This window comes from Cajanus cajan, chromosome 2, assembly GCF_000230855.2.
Source record: "Cajanus cajan strain Asha chromosome 2, NIPB_CcT2T_4, whole genome shotgun sequence".
In the NCBI taxonomy this organism is placed as follows: Eukaryota; Viridiplantae; Streptophyta; class Magnoliopsida; order Fabales; family Fabaceae; genus Cajanus; species Cajanus cajan.
Window position 1 is genome coordinate 62,631,319 of NC_138518.1, and position 23,156 is coordinate 62,654,474.

General features: G+C 33.8%; 1 protein-coding gene across 2 annotated transcripts; it reads left to right on the forward strand.

The window, feature by feature from the left end:
- The first annotated feature begins 380 nt into the window (after window positions 1–380).
- Window positions 381–21,447, forward strand: FMN/FHY (riboflavin kinase/FMN hydrolase). 2 transcript variants are annotated; one of them, XM_029274117.2, is made up of 11 exons: window positions 381–535; window positions 16,618–16,977; window positions 17,078–17,264; window positions 18,309–18,439; window positions 18,546–18,615; window positions 18,726–18,791; window positions 20,333–20,487; window positions 20,586–20,681; window positions 20,789–20,940; window positions 21,020–21,103; window positions 21,208–21,447. In XM_029274117.2, exons 2-11 carry the CDS (start codon window positions 16,911–16,913, stop codon window positions 21,328–21,330), a joined length of 1,131 nt encoding a protein of 376 aa, XP_029129950.1. In that variant the 5' UTR covers window positions 381–535; window positions 16,618–16,910; the 3' UTR covers window positions 21,331–21,447. The 2 variants fall into 2 exon arrangements, with proteins under 2 accessions (XP_029129950.1, XP_020231457.1); XM_020375868.3 differs by lacking the exon at window positions 381–535 and adding an exon at window positions 15,664–16,115.
- Window positions 21,448–23,156: the final 1,709 nt, after the last annotated feature.

Sequence of the window (23,156 nt, forward strand, 5' to 3'; positions counted from 1 at the left end):
ATTATGTAGACAAAATAGGAAATCAGTTTTATATATAGATATATATTAAAAAAATTTATCTCATTTTAAAAAAATTTAAAAAAACATATTTAACTCATAAAATATTTTAAATTATACAAAATATTTACCTTAAACCAGAGAAAATGAGTCTCGGTATTGCTTAAAAACTAAAAAAATAATAATAAAAATAAATGATAAAATAAAAAAAGTTATACAGTTAATTTTATAATAATGAATATTTATATATATTAGTTGAGGGAAAAAAAATTCAAAAAAATGTAGACACTAAAGCATAATAGTTGTCTTTATTAATTACTATATTAAGAATTATGAATTAAAAATATATTTAAAAGTATAAAATAATAAACCCTTATGTTCATTTCACTTCTTCCTCCTCGTTTTCACTTTCGTCCCATTATCGAAGCGTACTGTAAGGTTCTGCGACCTGAAGTGAAATCCGAACCCGAATTCGGTTTCAATCTCAGGGAGAGTAACACCGTTCTACTGCACAGAATCTACGGCTCTTCGTAAATCGGTATAATAAGATTTAATTTGTTATTCTTTTTTTTTTTTCTTCTAATTTTTTAAGGTTAATTTTGTGCGTTACGTGCACCATTCTGCAATCAACCAGATCTAAATGTGAAATCGGGGGTTATACTCGAGTACTGCTTCCTTGCTGTTTGGTTGAATCCAGGACTTTGTTTTCGGAGTTGGATTTGTGCTGCATGCAACAGTTTGCGCTACATTTACGTTTCCTGCATTTGATTTCATCGTGTTCTATGCGTTGAAATGATATTTTGTTTAATTTTGGAGTTTTTTTTTTTTTTTTTTACCGATTACTGTCTGTATAATTTGTTTATGATATCTAGTGAAAATCTGTGACTTAAATAGTGTTGGTGTAGATTAGGGTTTGTTAACGTGCTGTGTGAACATTTTGAGATTTGCTGGCATTATGTATTTTAGGTTCATGGATGTTTGCTTGAATTAGCTTATACATGTTAAATGTTTGTTAAATTGTCAACTCAAATTTGTTAATTTGGGGATGTAGGTTTTGATCACAGTGGGCCTCTATCAGAGGAAATAAATAATAATGTCAGTCTTAGTCCACAAATGTATAACAAATATATATATATATATATATATATATATATATATATGTATATATATAAAATAGACGCTCTCGAAGTTGTTGAGCTTGTGAGAGCTTGAATCTTCATGGAGTTTTGATGATCACAATAAGTATACAACAACAACTTGGAACACAAAAACAAAGGCAAAGAAGAGTCAAGAAAATGCTATGAAATGGAGCTATGTAATAAAGCTTAGAAAATAAATTGTTTTGAATGTGTTTTTATATTTTGTGTGCTTAGTATGCTTTGTGCATAATCAAATCTTATCTAAACCAAGTAGAGAGTATATGATGATGAGTTAAAAACATTGGAAAGTTATTTTGAGTCTTAAAATGAAATTTTAAGAACTAACTCAAAATAATCGATTATTGTTAAATATAATCGATTATTCCAGCTAATAGGCTAAGTGGAATGCCTTGCTGTAATAATCGATTATTCGTCAAAATAATCGATTATCCCAGGAACAACTCTCTGGAATAATCGATTATTCAGCTAAATAATCGATTATATTGTTCTTGGTTGATTTCCAGAAAATTTGAAGACCATTTTAAAATTTATCAGAGTATTTTGGATCTTAATTTCAATCAAAACTTTTCTATGAAAGAATTTTCAAATGAAGCTCTTCTAAAGACTTGTTACAAAAATATGAATGCAATATGCTCACTTGATTACAACATAATGATGTTAAAAAATAATGTTCAATTACAGATTTAAACTATCAAGATTCACATACACTTGTTAAATCAAGTTTTATCTTCTTTAAAGTTCAACCAATAAATTACACAATGTAAAAGATAAGGTAGAAGAAGATTGCACAAGTTTTTTATACTGGTTCAGCCACTCCACTTGTGACCTACATCCAGTCTTTAATCAACACCTGATTAAGATTTGTTCCACTATCTTTAAGCAAGAAGGTTTACAAGCACACACATGCATATACTTCAACACTAAAAGATAACCACTTTCTTGACCCCAAGAAAGCACCCCTTGTAGAACCCACTACAAGAAACTTTACCACTTGAGAAACCCTTCTCAAGATTTTTCACAAAGATTCACAAAGAATAAAAGGAACGAATTCACCTGAAATTCTTGAACAAATCTTTATCTTCCCCTTTCAAGAATATGATGATGATGATCTTCTAACAAAGCTTTTCACAAATGTTTTCTCTCTTGGATTTCACAAAGAAAACTCTCCAAGATGTCACAAAGACTCACAAAAACGTTTTTCACAAATTGATTATCAGTTCTAACTCATGTCTGAAGTTTCTCAAAGTTCAAACTATTTATAAAAGTTTCAGATACAGATAATCGATTATTTTAAAGAATAATCGATTATTTTCTTCTTCAGGTTTTCTGGAAACCAACCAAGAAAAATATAATCGATTATTTAGCTGGATAATCGATTATTCCAGAGAGTTGTTCCTGGGATAATCGATTATTTTGGCAAATAATCGATTATTACAGCAAGGCATTTCACTTAGCCTATTTGCTGAAATAATCGATTATATTTAACAATAATCGATTATTTTGAGTTAGTTCTTAAAACTTCATTTTAAGACTCAAAATAACTTTCCAATGTTTTTAACTCATCATCATATACTCTCTACTTGGTTTAGATAAGATTTGATTATGCACAAAGCATACTAAGCACACAAAATATAAAAACACATTCAAAACAATTTATTTCCTAAGCTCTATTACATAGCTCCATTTCATAGCATTTTCTTGACTCTTCTTTGCCTTTGTTTTTGTGCTCCAAGTTGTTGTTGTATACTTGTTATGATCATCAAAACTCCTTGAAGATTCAAGCTCTCCTAAGCTCAACAATCTCCCCCTTTTTGATGATGACAACCCATGATTCATATTGTATCAACCTAATGCTATTGTGCTTCAAACATTTTCATCCATTGTGCTTCAAACATTTTCATCCATTGTGCCTTCAATTCATTCCAACCTGCACAATACACACACACAAGCACATTACCTGCAAAAACAACTATACACACACCATACCATTTCTCCCCCTTTGGCATTATCAAAAACAAAGTAAGTCAAGTTTTTCAAATATAAGCCATGTATAGAGTATGTCCAATAATAACCAAAATAAAACTTTGATTCAGCAAACCAAACTCATCAAATACAAGTCATTTGTGCACCATCCAAATTCAAGTCTTTTGTGCACCATTGAATCACAAATCAGACAAAGTCAAGCCAAAACATTACCACAATATTAAAAATAGAGTATTCCAATCAAAACCAAAATAGCAACTCATATGCTCACAAAACATAGCATTTTTGCATCAGTCAAGCACACCATAACATGATACCACATTCAGACCAACAAATCAACAAAATAAAGTCCAAATTTCATCAGAATGTAAATTGTTCAGAACCAAAAAAAACTTACAACCAAATTGAAATTAATTGTTCCAAAACAGAATTAAAAGTCCTAATTAAAACTAATCAAAAAAATAGAACACGGATCAATCCTCATCCTCCGGTATCCCAAGTTGGGTCTTGATCAACCTCACTTCACGATCCAAATCATCAAATCTGTCAAGAATACCAGAAAACAAAGATTCACGTCTCCTTGACATTTCTATCATTGTATCCATCTTGTTGATCATGATTTGCTCAAACGGTGAGAACGACTTCAGTTCCGGTTCAGATTCCCTTCCAGGCTTAGCTTCCACCTGTGGTGGCTGATCCTCATCTTGAGACGGAACACCGTCTTCATCTATTGCCGGCTCCGGTGTAGGGGGTACATCGCCTTTAAACACCCACTTGTCTTCTTGCTTAAGCATCCCCATGTGATGCAATGAAGACTTTTCTATCTTGTTCTAAGCATGCAACACAATTTTTCTTTCACCTGTCAAATCTACTCCAGCATTCTCAAAAATTTTAGATAGCAAAAGAGCATATGGAATTGGACCATCTTCCTTTCTCCTTGCTTTCCATATACAATCGTTCACAACCGATACCCAATCGATCTTTATTTTCTTCTTAATCACATGCATCAACAGAATGTCATCTCTTGACATCTGAGCATGGTTGTGCAACCTGGGTTTTAACATCCAAGCAATAATAAAAGAAATTAAACGAGAGTTCTTTTTCATACCTCCCGCCAAGAATTTCTCATAATTGGTGTTTAACGGGTTCCTTTGGCAATCCCGGAATGTGGTCAGCTCTTCAAAATCCCCAAAGTTGAAGGGTTGGGGTTTCTCCTTTCCGGTGTCGCTCAGACTCGCAGCCGCTTTCAATGTCGGTCCATCCAACCTGATCAACTTCCCTTTGACCACAGATTGCATAACCCCTTCATTAGTTGAGGCAAAGCAGAGAAATAACCTGATTAACTCATGATAGTAGGGTCCATCCATCTCTAAAAATGCCTTCAGCTCCTGGTGCTCCAAAAGGGTTGGAAAACTAAAAATTTCGTTCTTGAACCAATCAAGCTTTAGGGTCTTCGGAGGAATGATTCTCCGACCGGCGTACCACTCAAAGTAGTATTCTTGAGCTTTCTCATCCGCAAACCACTTTGTAATCAGCTGCCCAGAGGGAAGAGGACGCTTGCTCCCCCTCACTTCAAGCTTCTTTGGTCTTTTGGATGAAGATGCCATGGATGGGTCTTGAAGATAATGAAGAAGAAGAGAGATTTTGAGAGGGTTAGGGTTTTGAGGGTTGAGAGAAAATGAGAGAATGAGAGAAGAGAAGTTGGGAGAAGTGTTTTATGCCCTAGCACATTCTGGGTATAAGAGTAATGAGTGGTTTTAAGAGTTGGCGCGTAGATAACCGTTTGAAACCACTTCAGGAATTTCTCAAACGGTCCAGATAATCGATTATTTATGCAAATAATCGATTATTTGCATCAGTAAAAAATCTCTTAAAAACGAAATCTGATATGGATAATCGATTATTTTCAAGATAATCGATTATTACAGAGGGTAGTTTCTCCTAACACAACCCAGATAATCGATTATTTACAGATTAATCGATTATTCCAGTGACTTCTCAGATTCCCATACTCAGATAATCGATTATTTCCCAAGATAATCGATTATTACAGTGACTCTTGAGTTCCTTCTTACCAGATAATCGATTATTACCCAAATAATCGATTATTTCAGAGACTCTTGAAATTCTTCATGTTCCAGATAATCGATTATTACCCAAGATAATCGATTATTTCCATGAATTACTTAAGATAATAGATTATATCTTAAGATAATCGATTATTTCAGAGAAGTTTTGCTTCTCAGAAATTTTAACATTTGTCAAATTTTACCAAGTCTTATTTGTCACTTTTAAATACATTCTTCCACACATATCTTACTTCCATTCTCAAAGCATAATCAATTCAAACTTGATTCATTGATTATTCCTAATTCAATTCTCAATTGGTTGAATCTTTCCCTTGGTAGAGGTTTTGTAAAAATATCAGCTAATTGTGTGCTTGTTTCCACAAACTCTACAACACAATCATTCCTTTGAACATGATCTCTCAAAAAGTGGTGTCTTATTTCAATGTGTTTTGTTCTAGAGTGCAACACTGGATTCTTGGTCAAATTTATTGCACTAGTATTATCACACCTCAAAGGAATTTTGTTCAACTCAACTCCATAATCTCTTAATTGTTGTTTCATCCAAAGAATTTGAGCACAACAACTTCCAGCAGCTATATCTTCAGCCTCAGCTGTACTCAAAGCAACACAAGCTTGCTTTTTGCTATGCCATGAAACAAGTGCACTACCTAGCAAGTGACAAGTTCCACTTGTGCTCTTCCTATCTAGTCTACACCCTGCATAGTCTGAATCTGAGTAGCCTATCAGACTTAGTGAGACTCCCTTTGGATACCACAACCCCACATTTGTTGTACCTTTCAAATACTTAATAATTCTCTTCACACTCTTCATATGATATTCTTTAGGATTAGCTTGGAATCTTGCACATAGGCACACAACAAACATTATGTCAGGCCTACTTGCTGTCAAGTACAAGAGTGATCCTATAATTCCTCTATACTTTGAACTATCAACATCAATTCCTTTCTCATCTAAGTCAAGATTGCAATTGTTTCATATTGGTGTGGCAGCCTCCTTATACCCTTCCATACCAAACTTTTTTAGAAGTTCATTGCAATACTTGCTTTGACTTATGAAAATTCCATCATGCATTTGTTTAACTTGCAATCCTAAAAAGAATGTAAGCTCTCCCATCATTGACATTTCAAATTCTCCTTGCATGATTTTAGCAAATTCTTTACATAGAGAGGTATTTGTAGATCCAAACACAATGTCATCCACATATATTTGTACATACATTGTATCATCTTTAAATTTCTTGACAAACAATGTATTATCCACCTTTCCTCTTTCATAATCACTCTCAATTAGAAATTTGCTCAGCCTGTCATACCAAGATCTAGGAGCTTGCTTCAAGCCATAGAGTGCCTTTTTGAGCTTGTACACATGATTAGGATTCTTGAAGTCCACAAAGCCAGGTGGCTGTTCCACATATACTTCCTCTTGTATAAATCCATTGAGGAAAGCACTTTTCACATCCATTTGATAGAGCTTGAAATTCTTTATAGAGGAATAAGCAAGAAGTAATCTAATGGCTTCTATCCTTGCTACAGGGGCAAAAGTCTCATCATAGTCAATTCTCTCTTCTTGATTATACCCCTTAGCCACTAGTCTTGCCTTATTTCTTAGAATTATTCCGGATTCATCAAGCTTATTTCTGAAAACCCACTTAGTTCCAATAATTGGATGATCTTTTGGTAATGGCACTAAATCCCACACTTCATTTCTTTCAAACTGATTTAGTTCCTCTTGCATGACCATTAACCAATGCTCATCTTTAAGTGTTTCATCAATGTTCTTAGGTTCAACTTGTGACACAAATGCCATAGTGTTGCATATATTTTTAATAGCACTCCTAGTTGAGACACCCTTACCAATGCTTCCAATTATGTTGTCCATTGATAAGTCTCTAGTGGTTTTCCATTCCTTAGGCAATTGTTCACATGTTTCCTTTGCTTTCTCATGTGATTCACTCTCCTTAGGCACTTCATTAGGTTCATTCTCCAATAGGGATTGATCAAGCAACTCATTTAAATCTTCAATTTCAGTTTGCCTAGTCTCTTGCTTATTTGACTCATCAAATACCACATGGACAGATTCTTCTACAACTAGAGTTCTCTTATTATAAATTCTATAAGCCTTACTATTTGTAGAGTATCCTAGAAATATTGCTTCATCAGCCTTTGCATCAAACTTTCCAAGTTACTCTTTCCCATTGTTCAGCACATAGCACTTACACCCAAACACTCTGAAGTATGAAATGTTAGGCTTCTTACCTTTGTAAATTTCATAGGGTGTTTTCTTTAATATAGGCCGAATCAGAACTTTGTTTAACACATGACAAGTAGTGTTAATAGCATCAGCCCAAAAATATTTTGGCAAGTTTGTTTCATTCAACATTGTTCTAGCAAGTTCTTCTAAGGACCTATTCTTTCTCTCAACAACCCCATTTTGTTGAGGTGTCCTAGGTGCTGAGAAATTATGGTTTATACCATGTTCCTCACAGAATTTTTGAAACATCATGTTTTGAAACTCACCTCCATGGTCACTTCTTATAGAGGTGATGTTTGAGCACTTCTCATTTTGAACAAGTTTGGTAAATTTTCTAAAGGCATTAAAAGCATCATTTTTGTTTGCAAGAAACATAACCCATGTGTATCTAGAATAGTCATCAACAATTACTAAGCCATAGTAGTTTCCGCCTAAGCTCATGGTTCTTGAAGGACCAAACAAATCAATGTGAATTAGTTGCAAAGGTCTAGATGTGGAAATCTGATTTTTGCTTTTAAAGCTAGCCTTCACTTGCTTGCCCTTTTGACAAGCATCACATAGTTTGTCTTTTCCAAACTTGAGTTTAGGTAGACCAACCACTAATTCTTTCCTACTCAATTTATTCAAATGGTCCATATGAATATGTGCAGCTCTCCTATGCCAAAGCCATATGTTTTCTTCTTGAGTTATTAGATACTTAGTGTTTGACATTGTTATAGAGTGTTCTAAGTCAAGCATATATATATTGTCAATTCTTTTACCAATGAATCTGATTTCTTTACTCTTTTTATCACATATCAAGCAACATGTATCATCAAATTCAATTTTAAAGCCTTTATCACTCAATTGACTAATACTCAGCAAATTATGTTTCAAGCCATCAACAAGCAAAACATTTTCAATCAATGTTTGAGAGGAGGGATTACCAACATTGCCATGGCCAAGAATTTTTCCCTTATTATTGTCACCATAGGTAACATACCCTTCATTCTTCAATTTCAGATTTGTGAATTTTAAAAGATCCCCAGTCATATGCCTTGAGCAGCCACTATCAAGATACCAAAGTAGATTTTTGGCCCTCAAGCATTCCTACAACAAAGATTCAGAGGAAAAATTTAGGTACCCATGTGGAGGGTCCTTGTAGGTTAGTTTTCAGCCTTTGACTCTTCTCAACCCAAATCATTTCTCTATTTGGAACTCCATATTTCCTAGAATAGTAGTTCCTAATTGTATGGCCTCTTTTGCAGCAATAAAAACAAGTTGTTTGTCTAGAAAAGTTGCTTTTAAATTTTCTAAAATTTTGATTTTTCACAAAAGCTTCTTTCTTTGACTTAAATGGCATGCTCATACCTTGGTTAAAACCAAGTCCAGTCCTATCAAAAGTGTTTCTTTGTTTTCCCAAAAGAATGTTCAAGTTTTCATTTCCATTAGTGAACCTTGCAAGTGTAGATTTTAAATCAGCATTTTCTTTTTCAAAAATTTTGCAATGTTCACAACCATCTTTTGAGGAGTGAGCTTCACTAAAGTTAAACATAGTTTGAAGATTTTCATGCTCATGCTTCAAATCTTCAAGCTCTTGTTCGACTTCAATTAAAGCATTTTCATACCATTTCAGCTTGTTTTTCAGCTTTGAATTTAAAGCTCCTAATTTAACAGCTTCTTCATGGATTTGTATAAAAGCTTCTTGGAGCTGATCATAATCCAGATTGGATTCAAGGTCAGAGTCACTTACAATTGTGTCATGGTCAGTTCCAGCCATCAAACACAGGTTGTTCTCCTCACTTTCAAATTCTTCACTTGTTGTGTTTGAGTCATTGTCTTCCCAAGCAATATAGGCCTTTTTTCCTTTTCCCTTTTTCTTAAACTTTTTCTCCTCTTGTTGCTTCTTCAAGAGATTTGGACACTCAGCTTTCATGTGTCCCGGTTTTCCACATTCAAAGCAATTAAAGGAGGATGTGCTTGTTTCCTCTTTCTTGTTTGTCTTTTTATTGAATTTGTAGGGGGAATTCTTCTTTCTTCTCATGAACTTTTTGAACTTCTTTACCAGCAGATTGAAGTTCTCGGTTTCGGAATCATCGGAGCTTGTTTCTTCACACACCTCTTTACCTTTGGCAGATTTCAAGGCTTTCAATGACACTCCTTTGCCTTTCTTATCTTGCTGCTCATGTTCATCAAATATGTGCAGCTTTTGCTCATGCTCCCTTAACTTCCCAAAGAGAGTAGCTAATGTCAAGGTGGTCAAATCCTTTGATTCTTCAATGGCTGTCACCTTTGCTTGCCATGATCTGTCCAAGCATTGCAGCACTTTTAAATTCAGCTCTTCCTTCTCAAATTTCCTGCCAAGGTCAACAAGGTGATTTATCAAGTGTGTAAATCTCTTTTGAAAATCAGAAATAGATTCACCATTTTGCATTCTAAACAGCTCATATTCTCTTATGAGAGTATGCTTTCTTGATCTCTTTACATCACTTGTTCCTTCATGAGTGACTTGCAAAGTATCCCACATTTCTTTAGCAGATATGCATTGTGAAATTCTAAAAAATTCATCAATAGACAATGCAGATGTTATAATGTTTTTGGCTCTCTTATCATGTTGGGCTCTTTTCTTTTCCTCATCACTCCACTCACTCCAATGTTTTTCCTAAAGTTCACCATCATCATCTTTTTTGATAGGAATATAAGGTCCATTTTCTATAGCATCCCATACAGCAATATCAATAGCTTCAATGAAAATTCTCATCCTAATTTTCCAATAGACAGAGTTTTCACCATTGAAAACAGGAGGTCTATGAATAGACACACCCTCACCATAGGGTAAGTTGTTGTTGGCCATTTTTGAAATCTTGAATAACTCTCAAGAACCTTGCTCTAGATACCAATTGTTAGAAAAGAATGGCACAATCCAAGAGGGAGGTGAATTGGATTCAATGACCCTTTAAAAATTTATCAGAGTATTTTGGATCTTAATTTCAATCAAAACTTTTCTATGACAGAATTTCCAAATGAAGCTCTTCTAAAGACTTGTTACAAAAATATGAATGCAATATGCTCACTTGATTACAACATAATGAGGTTCAAAAATAATGTTCAATTACAGATTTAAACCATCAAGATTCACATACACTTATTAATCAAGTTTTATCTTCTTTAAAGTTCAACCAAGAAATTACACAATGTAAAAGATAAGGTAGAAGAAGATTGCACAAGTCTTTTATACTGGTTCAGCCACTCCACTTGTGACCTTCATCCAGTCCTTAATCAACACCTGATTAAGATTTGTTCCACTTTCTTTAAGCAAGAAGGTTTACAAGCACACACATGCATATACTTCAACACTAAAAGATAACCACTTTCTTGACCCCAAGAAAGCACCCCTTGTAGAACCCACTACAAGAAACCTTACCACTTGAGAAACCCTTCTCAAGATTTTCCACAAAGATTCACAAAGAATAAAAGGAACGAATTCACTTGGAATTCTTGAACAAATCTTTATCTTCCCCTTTCAAGAATATGATGATGATGATCTTCTAACAAAGCTTTTCACAAACGTTTTCTCTCTTGGATTTCACAAAGAAAACTCTCCAAGATGTCACAAAGACTCACAAAAACGTTTTTCACAAATTGATTATCAGTTCTAACTCATGTCTGAAGTTTCTCAAAGTTCAAACTATTTATAAAAGTTTCAGACACAGATAATCGATTATTTTAAAGAATAATCGATTATTTTGTTCTTCAGGTTTTCTGGAAACCAACCAAGAAAAATATAATCGATTATTTAGCTGGATAATCGATTATTCCAGAGAGTTGTTCCTGGGATAATCGATTATTTTGGCAAATAATCGATTATTACAACAAGGCATTTCACTTAGCCTATTTGCTGAAATAATCGATTATATTTAACAATAATCGATTATTGTGAGTTAGTTCTTAAAACTTCATTTTAAGACTCAAAATAACTTTCCAATGTTTTTAACTCATCATCATATACTCTCTACTTGGTTTAGATAAGATTTGATTATGCACAAAGCATACTAAGCACACAAAATATAAAAACACATTCAAAACAATTTATTTCCTAAGCTCTATTACATAGCTCCATTTCATAGCATTTTCTTGACTCTTCTTTGCCTTTGTTTTTGTGCTCCAAGTTGTTGTTGTATACTTGTTGTGATCATCAAAACTCCTTGAAGATTCAAGCTCTCCTAAGCTCAACAAGATTTACTCCAAAACAGTCATCTTCATTTTGGTAAAACTCATCTAGAGATGCTCTGGACTCTGACGAGCTGGGTAAGGAGGACTTTGAAGATTCTCCTTTCTTTTTGAGTAAAGCCAAAATATCTTAAAGATTCTTGGCAAAACTTTCTTTGGTCTTTGCAGCTGCTAATGAGGCTGTGATTTTTGCCTTCTGGTTGAGAAACATTGAAGTTTCTGGATCAGCTGTTTTCAAGTAGTTTGTATTAGAGGTAAACCAATTTGCTCGGCTAGCATCAAATTGGGGCCACCATTTTACAAAGGAATTCCTTTGAAATGGAGGAGGTCTTAATGGGTGATTTGATTTCCCAAATTTATATTGCCATGAAAATATCCAAGACAGCGAAAAGCTTGAGAAAAATTGAAGGTATGCTGGAATCCATGTATTCTGGCCGTCATACATAGATTTAAAAACCTTGAAACCTTCATCTGCTGGAGAAGGGAGAATTTCTTCAATTGGACCACAAAAGTCCCACCATTGGAGGAACCAGTTAGGAATCTTGTATTGAGTATTTCTTTTGAAATAGATAAGCCATGAGTGGCGATTGGTTTTATTTTGATACCAGAACGTTTTAGTCCAAGCATCAATATAATCCCAATAATTATATCCAATAGGGTCAAAAAGCATTGAAAATTTTCGAGTATTATTCGGGTTTTGGCCAAACTGGCTAGGAGTTAAAACTTTTAATATTTGGAAAGTTGTATGGGTTATATTAGAAGGATCTTTTGGATCCTTATAATGTTTGATTGCGACAGAATCTGTATCAACCAAAATAAACTCATAGAACTTTCTTGTTTTATTGAGGGCAAAAGGTTTAAAATGAAATAACTCGGAAAAAATTTTATTTTTGGGATTTTATCCCAAAATTCAAGTTCCATTTGAACGATAACTGAAATCTTATTTTTTGGGACATAATGAGATTGAGATGTTTGGGGCTTTTTTGATTGAGTCAAAGTCTGGGTTTGGGAAGTTGATTGGGTTTGTTTTTTCTGGTAATTTACACTGGAGGAGATCCATGGCTTTATCTTCTCCTTCATCTTCTTCTTCTGACATAAGGTCAGCCCAAGTCTTGTTTGGAATTGAGGTTAGACTCTGGGATTAAAGATTTAATAGGGTTGAAATTGAGATTGGGATGGCATAATCTAGTCATTGACTCAATCCCAACCTAGTCAAATGGTTGAGTCATCTACTCAACAAACCCACCACCAAACACCAAAGCAAACCAAGGTAGATTATGTCCCAAACATCTCAATCAAAAACAAACCCAAACATCTCAATCTCATTATGTATCAAAATATAAGATTTCAGTTATCGTTCAAATGGAATCTGAATTTAGGGATAAAATCCCAAAAACAAAATTTTTTCCGAGGTATTTCATTTTAAACAGTTCCTGTCAAGTTACCGGTTTTATAGAAACAATAATTTTAAGTCTTTAAAAGGAGGCCTCGACCATGATGTGAGGCACCCCTTTAATTGAGAATACAAGAGAGTCTAGAGAGAGAAGCTCTGAGATATTTCTTTGTAAGTTTTTCTTTTAATAAAAAGTTTCTTTCTCCATCTGCTTTCTTTACATTTTCTTGCATTTATTTCCTGTTCTTGCATCCAAACTTTCGGTATTGTGCGGACTACTACCGTGTAAACCGGGTCCTCCTTTTCTGTTCTTGCATGTAAATTTTCTGGTATTGTGCGGACTATCGCCGTGTAAAATCGGTCCTTTTCTGTCCTTGCATGTAAATCCTCCGGTATTGTGCGGACTACGCCGTGTAAACTCGGTCCTTTTCTGCATTCTCATTCCATTTTCTTTTAACATTCTTTTCTTGTCCTTATCTCCCTTTTCTATACCCTCCTAGATCCACTTCGGGCGCATCTGGATATATATATATATATATATATATATATATATATATATATAAATATATATATATATATATATATATGGTTATAATTACACCGGTATAACTTTTACCAAGTAATCCTAATATCAATTTAACGGTTAAATTTACAAAATTTGCATTTAATATAAAGTTATTGAGCGGTATAATATTTAGTAAAAGTTACACCGGTGTAATTATAACCCCCCTCATATATATATATATATATATATATATATATATATATATATATATATATATATTCCTATTATAAAAGGGATATTTCTCTATTTTTAAGTTGACCATTATATCTTTTATGAATAATAACTATATGCAACCTTATAATATTTTATCTATATTTAACTATTAGAGATATAAAATGTCTCGGTCGCTCTCTCTCTCTCTATATATTCTATTTTTAAGATAAGATTTTCAATGCATTAAGAAAGAAAATACCCGTTATAGATTTTCAAGTCCACCTAAAAGAGGACCTCCGGAAGCTTTACGGGCTAAGGCCCAAAAAGAAAGGGCAAGAAAAAAAGACTACTTCGTAAGAGCATCTACAATGGGAGTTGCTTATAAGCAACTTCCAACTACTTTAAATGGGTCCTACTGTGCCACGTCATTCATAAGCAACTCATACTATATTTTTACAATTTTTACTCCAATAGAAACTGTTTATAAGCACTCCTATTTTTTTTACAACTCATACTACACTTTTTGACACCTCACACTATACTTTATGATAAATTTTTAAAAAATTAATTATTATGGATAATATATAAATATGAATAACAAACAAAAACAATTATATAATAAAAAAATTACAATAATAAAAAGAAGTATCTTAATAAATCCTACAATGAAAAATTAAAAAGACTTTCATTTGAGAAAATATTTTTTATTTTTATCTTTAAAAATAATTTTTATTTTTAAATTTTTAGATTTAGAAAACTTGTTTAGTTTGAGTTCTTGTTTTCTATTTTTAGAAAATAGAAATACTGAAAATGTGTTTGATTTAATTATTTTTTAATAAAATTTTACAAAATGTATTTTTTTTAATAAAATGTAAAAAAATAAATGTAAAAATGGTCTTTTTTCTCATTCTCTCTCGTTCTTCTTTCTCTTTCAAGGTCTCTCTCTTCTTTCTGTGATTCTCTCTCGTGGCTGGTGGGCGATGACGCTGGTGCGGCGACGGTGGCCACAGGGACGATGACGCTGGTGCGGGGACAACGGCGAGAGGAGGGATGGTCCTGCTGCGACGGAACTGGTGTGGGGACGACAATGTTGGTGCGACGACGGTGGCCACAGGGACGACGGTGCTAGTGTGATGGTGCTGGTTCGACGACGGTGGCCACGGGGACAACGACGAGAGGAGCTCCGCAGTGGTTGGTGCTGGTGTGAGTGGATCTCCGCGGTGTTGCTAGCTCACGGGGAGCTCTTCTATGCGACGGTTCGTGGCTTTGGGCATGGAGATGTTGAAGCGGCCAGCTTGGACAGATGAACCATTGAGAACCCTCCATTTGGCATTTCACAATCCTAAGCACCGGAGCTTCAGGAAGGAACGATTCTAAAAAATTTCAACTTTTTTTTGCCACGTAAGAACACTCCAATGGCAATTTCTTATTAGGTATGTCCCTTATTTTTAAGATACACCTTAAGCAACTCCCATTGGAGTTACTCTAATACATAATCCAACATGGCTTCAATTGTCAATGAAAGCAACCAATAGAAAACACAGTTCCTAACACCAGGAGCCGTAGGATTTGTAATGGCCAAAAACACACGGATGGCGTTTTATATCAGTCCGATCAATCTCCAACACCCCCATCTGCACCCAATATATAGGCCTATCATTCCAAACGATTTGAACCTTTGCATTCTTTTTTTCTAGATTTTGCAACTCAGGTTCGGGAATAGAGACCAAAGTCTTTTGATAACTATCATTTTAGTTTTTATTTTTGTATTCGACACTATTATCTTTAAATTTAATAAAATTTATTTATAGAGGCACTGTAAAAAAATAAATATATAGAAGTGCCTCTTTTTATACTAGTATGAATAAAAGGCATTTAGAAATTTGAAGAGATTTACTACTACATTACTCCCTTCAAGAAAAAAGCACCATGTAAAAAAGAAAAAAAACAAACATACCCAATTGAATTGACCAATTATTCTCAACCCTGTACCCATTTCCCCAAGATTTTAAAACCTTAAACCCACTCTCACTTCAATTCAATCACACTTTAACGCCCCACCCACTCCACACACCTCTTTTTATTTCGATTCCACTCTGTTCCAACCAAAACAGAGGCCTTTTTCTTCACAAACAGTTACTTTCCTCAACTGGGCCGCTGTTTCTTCCACTCATGTCATTGACTTTGGATCCCAAAGTCAGCCACAAACCCCAGTAACCAAAGGAGGGTCAATTTTAGAATCATGGTTCGTACCTCACACACCCCAAGAAAAAAAATCTGATTTTTCCATCATGGAGGCGTTCTTTTCTGATTAGGTATGTGGGTTTTTTCTTGGAAGATTGGTGATGGGTTTTGATCAAGTTTTAATCTATTTGGGTTTGTTTTGAGGAGCGTTTTTGTTGCTAATGCTTGGTTGATGTTTTCATTGATTGAAAAATGAAAAGGGTGGTGGGAAGGGGGAAGTGTGCATCTTTTTTATATGTTCATGTTTGATAAGTAGTGCAAAATGAATGAACAATTAGTTGATGTCGATGAGTTTGTGAATACACACTATCTCCCAAACCATGCTGCATTTATATCTGAATCATAAAATGGAAAGATAGGGTTAAATCTTTTTGGATTTACCTTATAGCTATCAATGGTAAAAGGTTTGCCTTTTCTTTTCCTTTCAAAAGCTCCTTTAGGAAGTTGTAAAAGGAAACGACGATTGTTTCTTCAAAATGAAGTAATTAAATTAATTATATATTTTATTATAAAGTTAAAAGATTGATTTTATAGAATATTTTAATATTAAAATTATATTTTTCATGCTTTCAGATTAGAAATTAGAAAAGAGTTTGCAGCATTCCTCCTCTACCAAATTTTATTAGTTGCAAGCCGACGACCCAACCTATTGTGCTAGTGTTTGGTTACATCATTGTCCAACATGGTTCACGTCAAAAATAAAAAATAAAAGCAAAAAGGAACCCGGTCTTGTCATTATTATCGATACAACTTCCACCATGCTCTTCACTGCTCTCTGGAGAACTCCAAAGCTCCTCTCGCTCTAAACCGCAAACTGCACTTCCTGCGACCTTGTTCGATTGTCTCAACTTAATTTCATTCACAAAATGTCGGTCTCAAACAAGTTGATTAGAGGCGTTATCCTTGACTTGGACGGCACGTTGGTCAACACAGGTTTTTTAATTGAAGCATAGAATCAAGTACTTGCATATTTTTTTCTTCTTTGCAATTGGGGCTTTCTTCTATAACGTTGGCGATTGTGATTTGGTGGCAGATGGCATCGTAGGCAACGTTTTGAAGCTTTTGTTAGGTAAGTACGAAAAGGAATGGGACGGAAGAGAAGCTCAGAAAATCATAGGGACGACGCCGTTTGAAGCTGCTGCTGCGATTGTGCAAGATTATGGACTTCCCTGCTCCACGCTAGAATTTCTCTCTCAAATTTCGCCACTTTTCTCTGACCAGTAATCATATCTTACGTCATTATTCTAAGCTTTTTATCTTGTCAATTGAATTTTCAATGCGGAATATTCTATGATTAGTACCAATTATAAACGAGTTAATATTACTTGATTGCTGAACTTCTAAGTTAAAGAGTACACTGTCTTAACTTACGAAGATTCTTCTTAGCAAGAATTATTGCAGTAGGATAATAGCTAGGAGGATTTGAAAATCATTATAGCATTAAGATTTCTAAGGTTTAGTCAAGGCTTAGCTCTAGATCCCAGTACTCGTCGTATTTGGTTTGACATTGCTACTGCACATGACTTTAAAAGTCATGATATTACTGAGGAACGTCTTATCAGAATATTTTTGCTTCTTATTTTGGACAATTAGCAATAATTTTTCTGTGGTCTTTTGGGAATCTGTTTCATGTAGCTTGGTAAGGGAATTTTGAGACATGGGTACAGGTTCCTTTATATGTAAGACCTATTGCTCATAAGACAAAAAAAGGGGGGATCACTTTGTTTTTGTTCTTATCCTATTCTTTTTTGTGCAAGTAAAAAAAGGGACATAAAAAAGTTAAAGGATTATTTTGTTCCTGAAAGTTATTTGTTTAATCATTGGATGAAAGTATACTCTTCAGATAAACTTTTTCAGAATCACTTTAAAAGAAAAAAAAAAGTTTAAACTAGCTTATGCATAAACAAAAATAAAATTTTGAAAAAATTAATAGGAAAAAAACTTCTACAAATTAGCTCATGCACAAGTTAATTTTAATTTATGAAAAAATCAAATTCATTTTTTCTTATTGTTTTTCCTTCGATAAGTATTTCAAGAAAAGATTATCCAAATAGGTTTTTATTCTGTGAACATTAGTCGGGCAGAGGTTCTGACGAGATTCACCTGTGGATATTTATTAACACAAAATGAAGTCAATATTTTAGGAAATTTTTCCTGAAACAATTTATTGTCACGAAACCTTTGTTTGATTTGGAGATATTGAACTTGTGCTTCCAATTTCTGAGGGAATTTTTCTCTTAGTTTTTGCTCTATTGGTGTTTTAGGTGGTGCAACATTAAAGAACTTCCTGGTGCTAATCGGTTGATTAAACATTTGAAGTGTCATGGAGTTCCAATGGCCTTGGCATCAAACTCTCCAAGGGAAAGCATTGAAGCCAAAATTTCCTATCATGATGGTTGGCTTATTTCATGGGCTTAAGCTTCTTGTGCTGCTTTTGTCTTTGTTTTTGTGTGTTAATGTAAGTATGGGCTTTTTTGTTCATTTATTTTCTTTGGATGCAGGATGGAAGAATTCTTTCTCTGTTATAATTGGTGGAGATGAAGTAAGAACAGCAAAACCGTCCCCTGAAATGTGAGATGCTATGATATATTGTCTAGCCTTGATTATTGAGGGTCAGTTGATTTCTATATTAGAAAGATCTTTGTCTTCTAAAATTCTTATATTGTGTTTTATGATGTTAGATTCCTTGAAGCTGCTAGGAGGTTAAGCGTGGAGCCTTCCAGTTGTCTTGTCATTGAAGACTCTTTGTGAGTTTCTTGATTTCTGTCTTTCTCCTGGAGTCCTGGTATTGATTTTCATTTCATATGATTTCCTGTGTCAGCTCTAAATCTTCTTTGATGATTACAATTTCTGATGGATTACTATTTGCTTTTATCTCCACTAGTATCCATATGAGAAACTTTTTAGAATTATTGGATACCCTATTATTCTATTAATTATATTTGTAAAATATAAAGATAACCTCTTTTCCTTTCGGTCTCTACTCTCTTTATGGGAAAAAAAAGAATCTAAATATTTTAGGAGAATTTCTAAATATCTCTTCCTCCCTGGAGATTCTGTTTATGAATTTCTAGCTGAAGGCTAGCAATTTTGATCTTGTAATTAGATGTTTGGTTTTGGATTAAATCACCTATTAGCTGAGGACCACTGTTATGTAGATAGATTGCGCAACCAAAATTACATGCCTTTATAGTGGCTAGTTTTTGAGGAATTGAAACACATATTTTGTATTTGATGTAATTGCCGAGTAACTAGTCAGGTTATATGAGAAAGTATTTGATTTGCTAAAAAAGGAAGGATAACTAAAAAATGCTTGTTCCATGTTCTATTTTAAAATTTTCATGGAAAAGAACAAAACATGAAAACAAAGGATTAAGTTTAGGACAACATTCTAAATCTTAATTATCAATAATCAATAAACCATGGGAATATTTGAAAACTTTTTGTCGCAGCACAACAGTACTCAAAAGTAAAAAATACCCATCAGTTTGGCTAAATTCCATTAATGACAATAGAGAACATTTAGCAAGCCCAATTGGACTCATAAGTCATAACCAATGCAATCTCCTGCTTCAACTGCAAACATGGACAGAACAAAAAGTTGTATTGAAACTCCACTTCTTGTATTGTGTTGCTTTGCTTGTTTTGCCCCTCAATGTATATCAAAAACTCACCTTAAGAGAGAATGGGTGTTTTGGATGCAATGAGACTCAGGTCTTGTGATAGAAATTTGAGAAAATCCATATACTTTTTTTCTCTCAACAAAATTCCTTCATAATATTACTTTGTGCATGTTTGTTCTGGTTGAATTACCAATTTCTCTGTTATTATGATTTAAACCTATTTTTATCACATCTCCTTGCTTGTCAATTGATTTAGGTCTTGCCTTGTTACAACTTTCTCAAACTGTCCGTATCCCATGAATCTAGCCTTTGATACTTTGAACTGGGCTTTTGGAATTTAGTTTAAAATCCTACTTAATTTTAAAGGGTTTTTCTAGCATTCTCAAATTATGTGTATTTTTTACATCGTAGACAAAATAATCACTGTTTAACTCTTACTACATTTTGGTTAAACCCTCCCCTTCCATTAGGTCCATAGTTATTGCTATGTTGTAAATGTCTTTTGCTTAATTTACAATAGCTGAAGACTGCTGGCTTATTTCCTACAAGGTTTCCATAAATGAATGGTGATTTTTATCCAAGACTTTTTTCTCTATGCCTTACAGTTACGGATACTTATTTTCCTCCATATCTTCTTTCTAAAAACGTATACTTGGCTACTTCAGACCTGGGGTTACTGCAGGTAAGACTGCTGAAATGGAAGTAGTTGCTGTACCATCAGTTCCAAAACAGTCACATCTCTATACTGCAGCAGATGAGGTTATCAATTCCCTACTTGATTTGCAACTCGAAAAGTGGGGTCTGCCTCCATTTGAAGATTGTAAGCCCCAAATACTTTAAGATGGTCCTTTTGTACGTGTTTTGTTTCTTTTATTAGTATGTCATTTATATTTGAACTAGTATTTTAAATTATTGCAGGGGTGGAGGGAACTTTGCCCTTAGATCCTTGGTATATTGGTGGTCCTGTTGTCAAGGGATTTGGTCGTGGCTCGAAGGTACTTGGGATCCCTACAGGTTTGTTTCAACTTATTTCTTGAACAAATTTTGGCCTATTACACTGTCTTAAACAATCTGTGGTTTATTATTGTACTAATAGTAATTTGTACACTATTTTCTTCCAGCCAATTTATCAACAAAGGGCTATTCAGATCTCCTTTCAGAGCATCCTTCAGGAGTTTATTTTGGTTGGGCTGGATTATCAGGAAGAGGTGTTTTTAAAATGGTGATGAGCATTGGTTGGAATCCATATTTCAACAACAAAGAAAAGACTATAGTAAGTGGTTTATCATACACCTCCAGCTATAGCTCTTTGCGTTTGAATTTTCGTATTATTTATGCCTTTTTTATTGTAGGAACCCTGGCTACTTCATGACTTTAAAGAGGATTTCTACGGGGAAGAACTGCGACTAGTTATAGTTGGTTACATACGTCCTGAGGTATAGCTGAATTAATATTTCTCCTACAATTTTTCTCCGTCATCCGTGTACTGTCCCCCAGATACTTTTCAAGTTTCACTAAAATTGGGTATTGGGCATTCCAGGTCAATTTTCCTTCCCTTGAAAGCTTGATAGCTAAAATTCATGAAGATCGCAGAGTTGCTGAGAGGGCTCTTGATCTTCCCTTGTATTCAAGTTTTAAGAATGATTCGTATTTGTCTATTTGAGAAGCAGCTCTTGTACAATTATTTTGATCCCAATGTTTCTTGTCGAAGAAACCCCTGTTGTTAATTGTTGTTAAACACATAATCCAGATATTCAACTCAAAAGCAGTTTGCATATTATATCCAATGATTCATAATCATCACAATGCAATGCGATTTGGAACATCCATAAGGAATACTTAAAAATTAAATAGCCATTGTTTGCCCGTTACTATCTAGCGTGCCTATTCCTGATTTAGCTCTTCAAGAATGCGTAATATTCATTTTAACATTATATTTTGTGGACATTATATTTTATTTAACAGGACTCTCTCATAGTTTAGTAATATGATTCATCATTTTTTTGTCAATAATAAAAAAAGTATTAGCAAGAGAGTTAGATTGAATATTGACAATATTTCTCTTTAGATCTTTAATTGAGTTCCAGAGCCAAAAACTATTATGTTTTTTTCTCTCTAATAAAAGGTAAGGTCATGAATCTAAGATACAGTGTCAAATGGATAAATTTTAAATAAATTATAATGGATGGATAAAATTAAACAAGTAAATCATTTATGATATGATAAAAATTGTTAGAAAATAAATTTAATAGAGCACAAGAAAAAATAAAATATTTAGATTTATCAATAAAACCAATATATCAACAACACAATGAATATTGTAAATTAAAACAGAGCAATTAGTAATAATTAATTAAACACAGAGCAAATTAAAATATTAAATAATAGGTATAGAGTAGCTTGGGTTGAAGCACGCAGAGCACTATCCTTAAAAAGAAAACGTCCCACTGTACTGGTAATTTTGAGTCTTTTAATGCGCTCCTCTCCCAAGATACGTCAATCCGTTAGATCGTTCGAATGCAGACCGCTCCAAAATTAATGGTAGAAAATAATTTATAAAGAAGGATATGTGAGTTTTCTGTGTGCGTAGAGAGCCTATTTTCCTGACGTACGTAAGTCATATATATATGCAGTATTAGTGTGTTGTATGCATAATAAGGAGTGCACCATGATACCTCAATTTTCGGTAACTACAAGACTCAACGGTTAAAAACAAAAGGCATCGTGGTTAATAACCAATTTGAAAAAGGAAGAGACTATTGGTTACGTGCATGCTGCAATTCAAATGATTTTTGTTTTTGTTTTTGAAACTTACAAATATTAAATAAAACAAAGATTAATTAAATTAAATATTTAACTTAAATTTTAAATTATAAAATAATTTCTCAACAATCTCCCACTAATTTAAAATTTAAATATAGAAAAAATGATATATTTATATATATATATATATATATATATATATATAAACTTAAATATTTTAATGGAGCATGATATATTATATTTTTAGTACAGGGAACCTTCTGGGTTTGAGCCTTATACCTAGTGCATATGAACTTTCATTTGAGAGAATATGGAGACATAATTGTCTTGAGCCATATCCCTTTAACCAAATTTTAGAACATAACACGTATAATAAAGGTGTTCATTCAAGTTCTAATCAGTGGAGCGCATTACGGCCTTGCGCATGTATCTTGTTTCGTGAGTGTCATGTAGAGATTGCTCATATCTCACAGTAGCGGCCCCACCACCACACTCACTAGGTGAACCCTTCCAAGGGTGGTCTGTGACACCCACCCCTACAACAATTGTCATTGGGTCCATTAAGAGGTATTTTTAATTTTAACACAATAAATATAAATATTTGAATACCTCAACCTTATTACTATCACAGTTTACTTTAGAGTACACCTCGCCATAGGAATGGAACATGCAATAATTTTGAAATTTACAATGGTGTACTTAGTTAACAAATAATTTCGTTATTAC

Bases quoted from the DNA above. Each gene is read 5' to 3' on its own strand.
- FMN/FHY (XM_029274117.2), top strand. From the start codon at position 16,911: ATGTCGGTCTCAAACAAGTTGATTAGAGGCGTTATCCTTGACTTGGAC. The intron at 18,440-18,545 runs GTTGGCTTATTT...CTTTGGATGCAG, and splicing joins CAAAATTTCCTATCATGATG to GATGGAAGAATTCTTTCTCT. The intron at 18,616-18,725 runs GTGAGATGCTAT...TTATGATGTTAG, and splicing joins GCAAAACCGTCCCCTGAAAT to ATTCCTTGAAGCTGCTAGGA.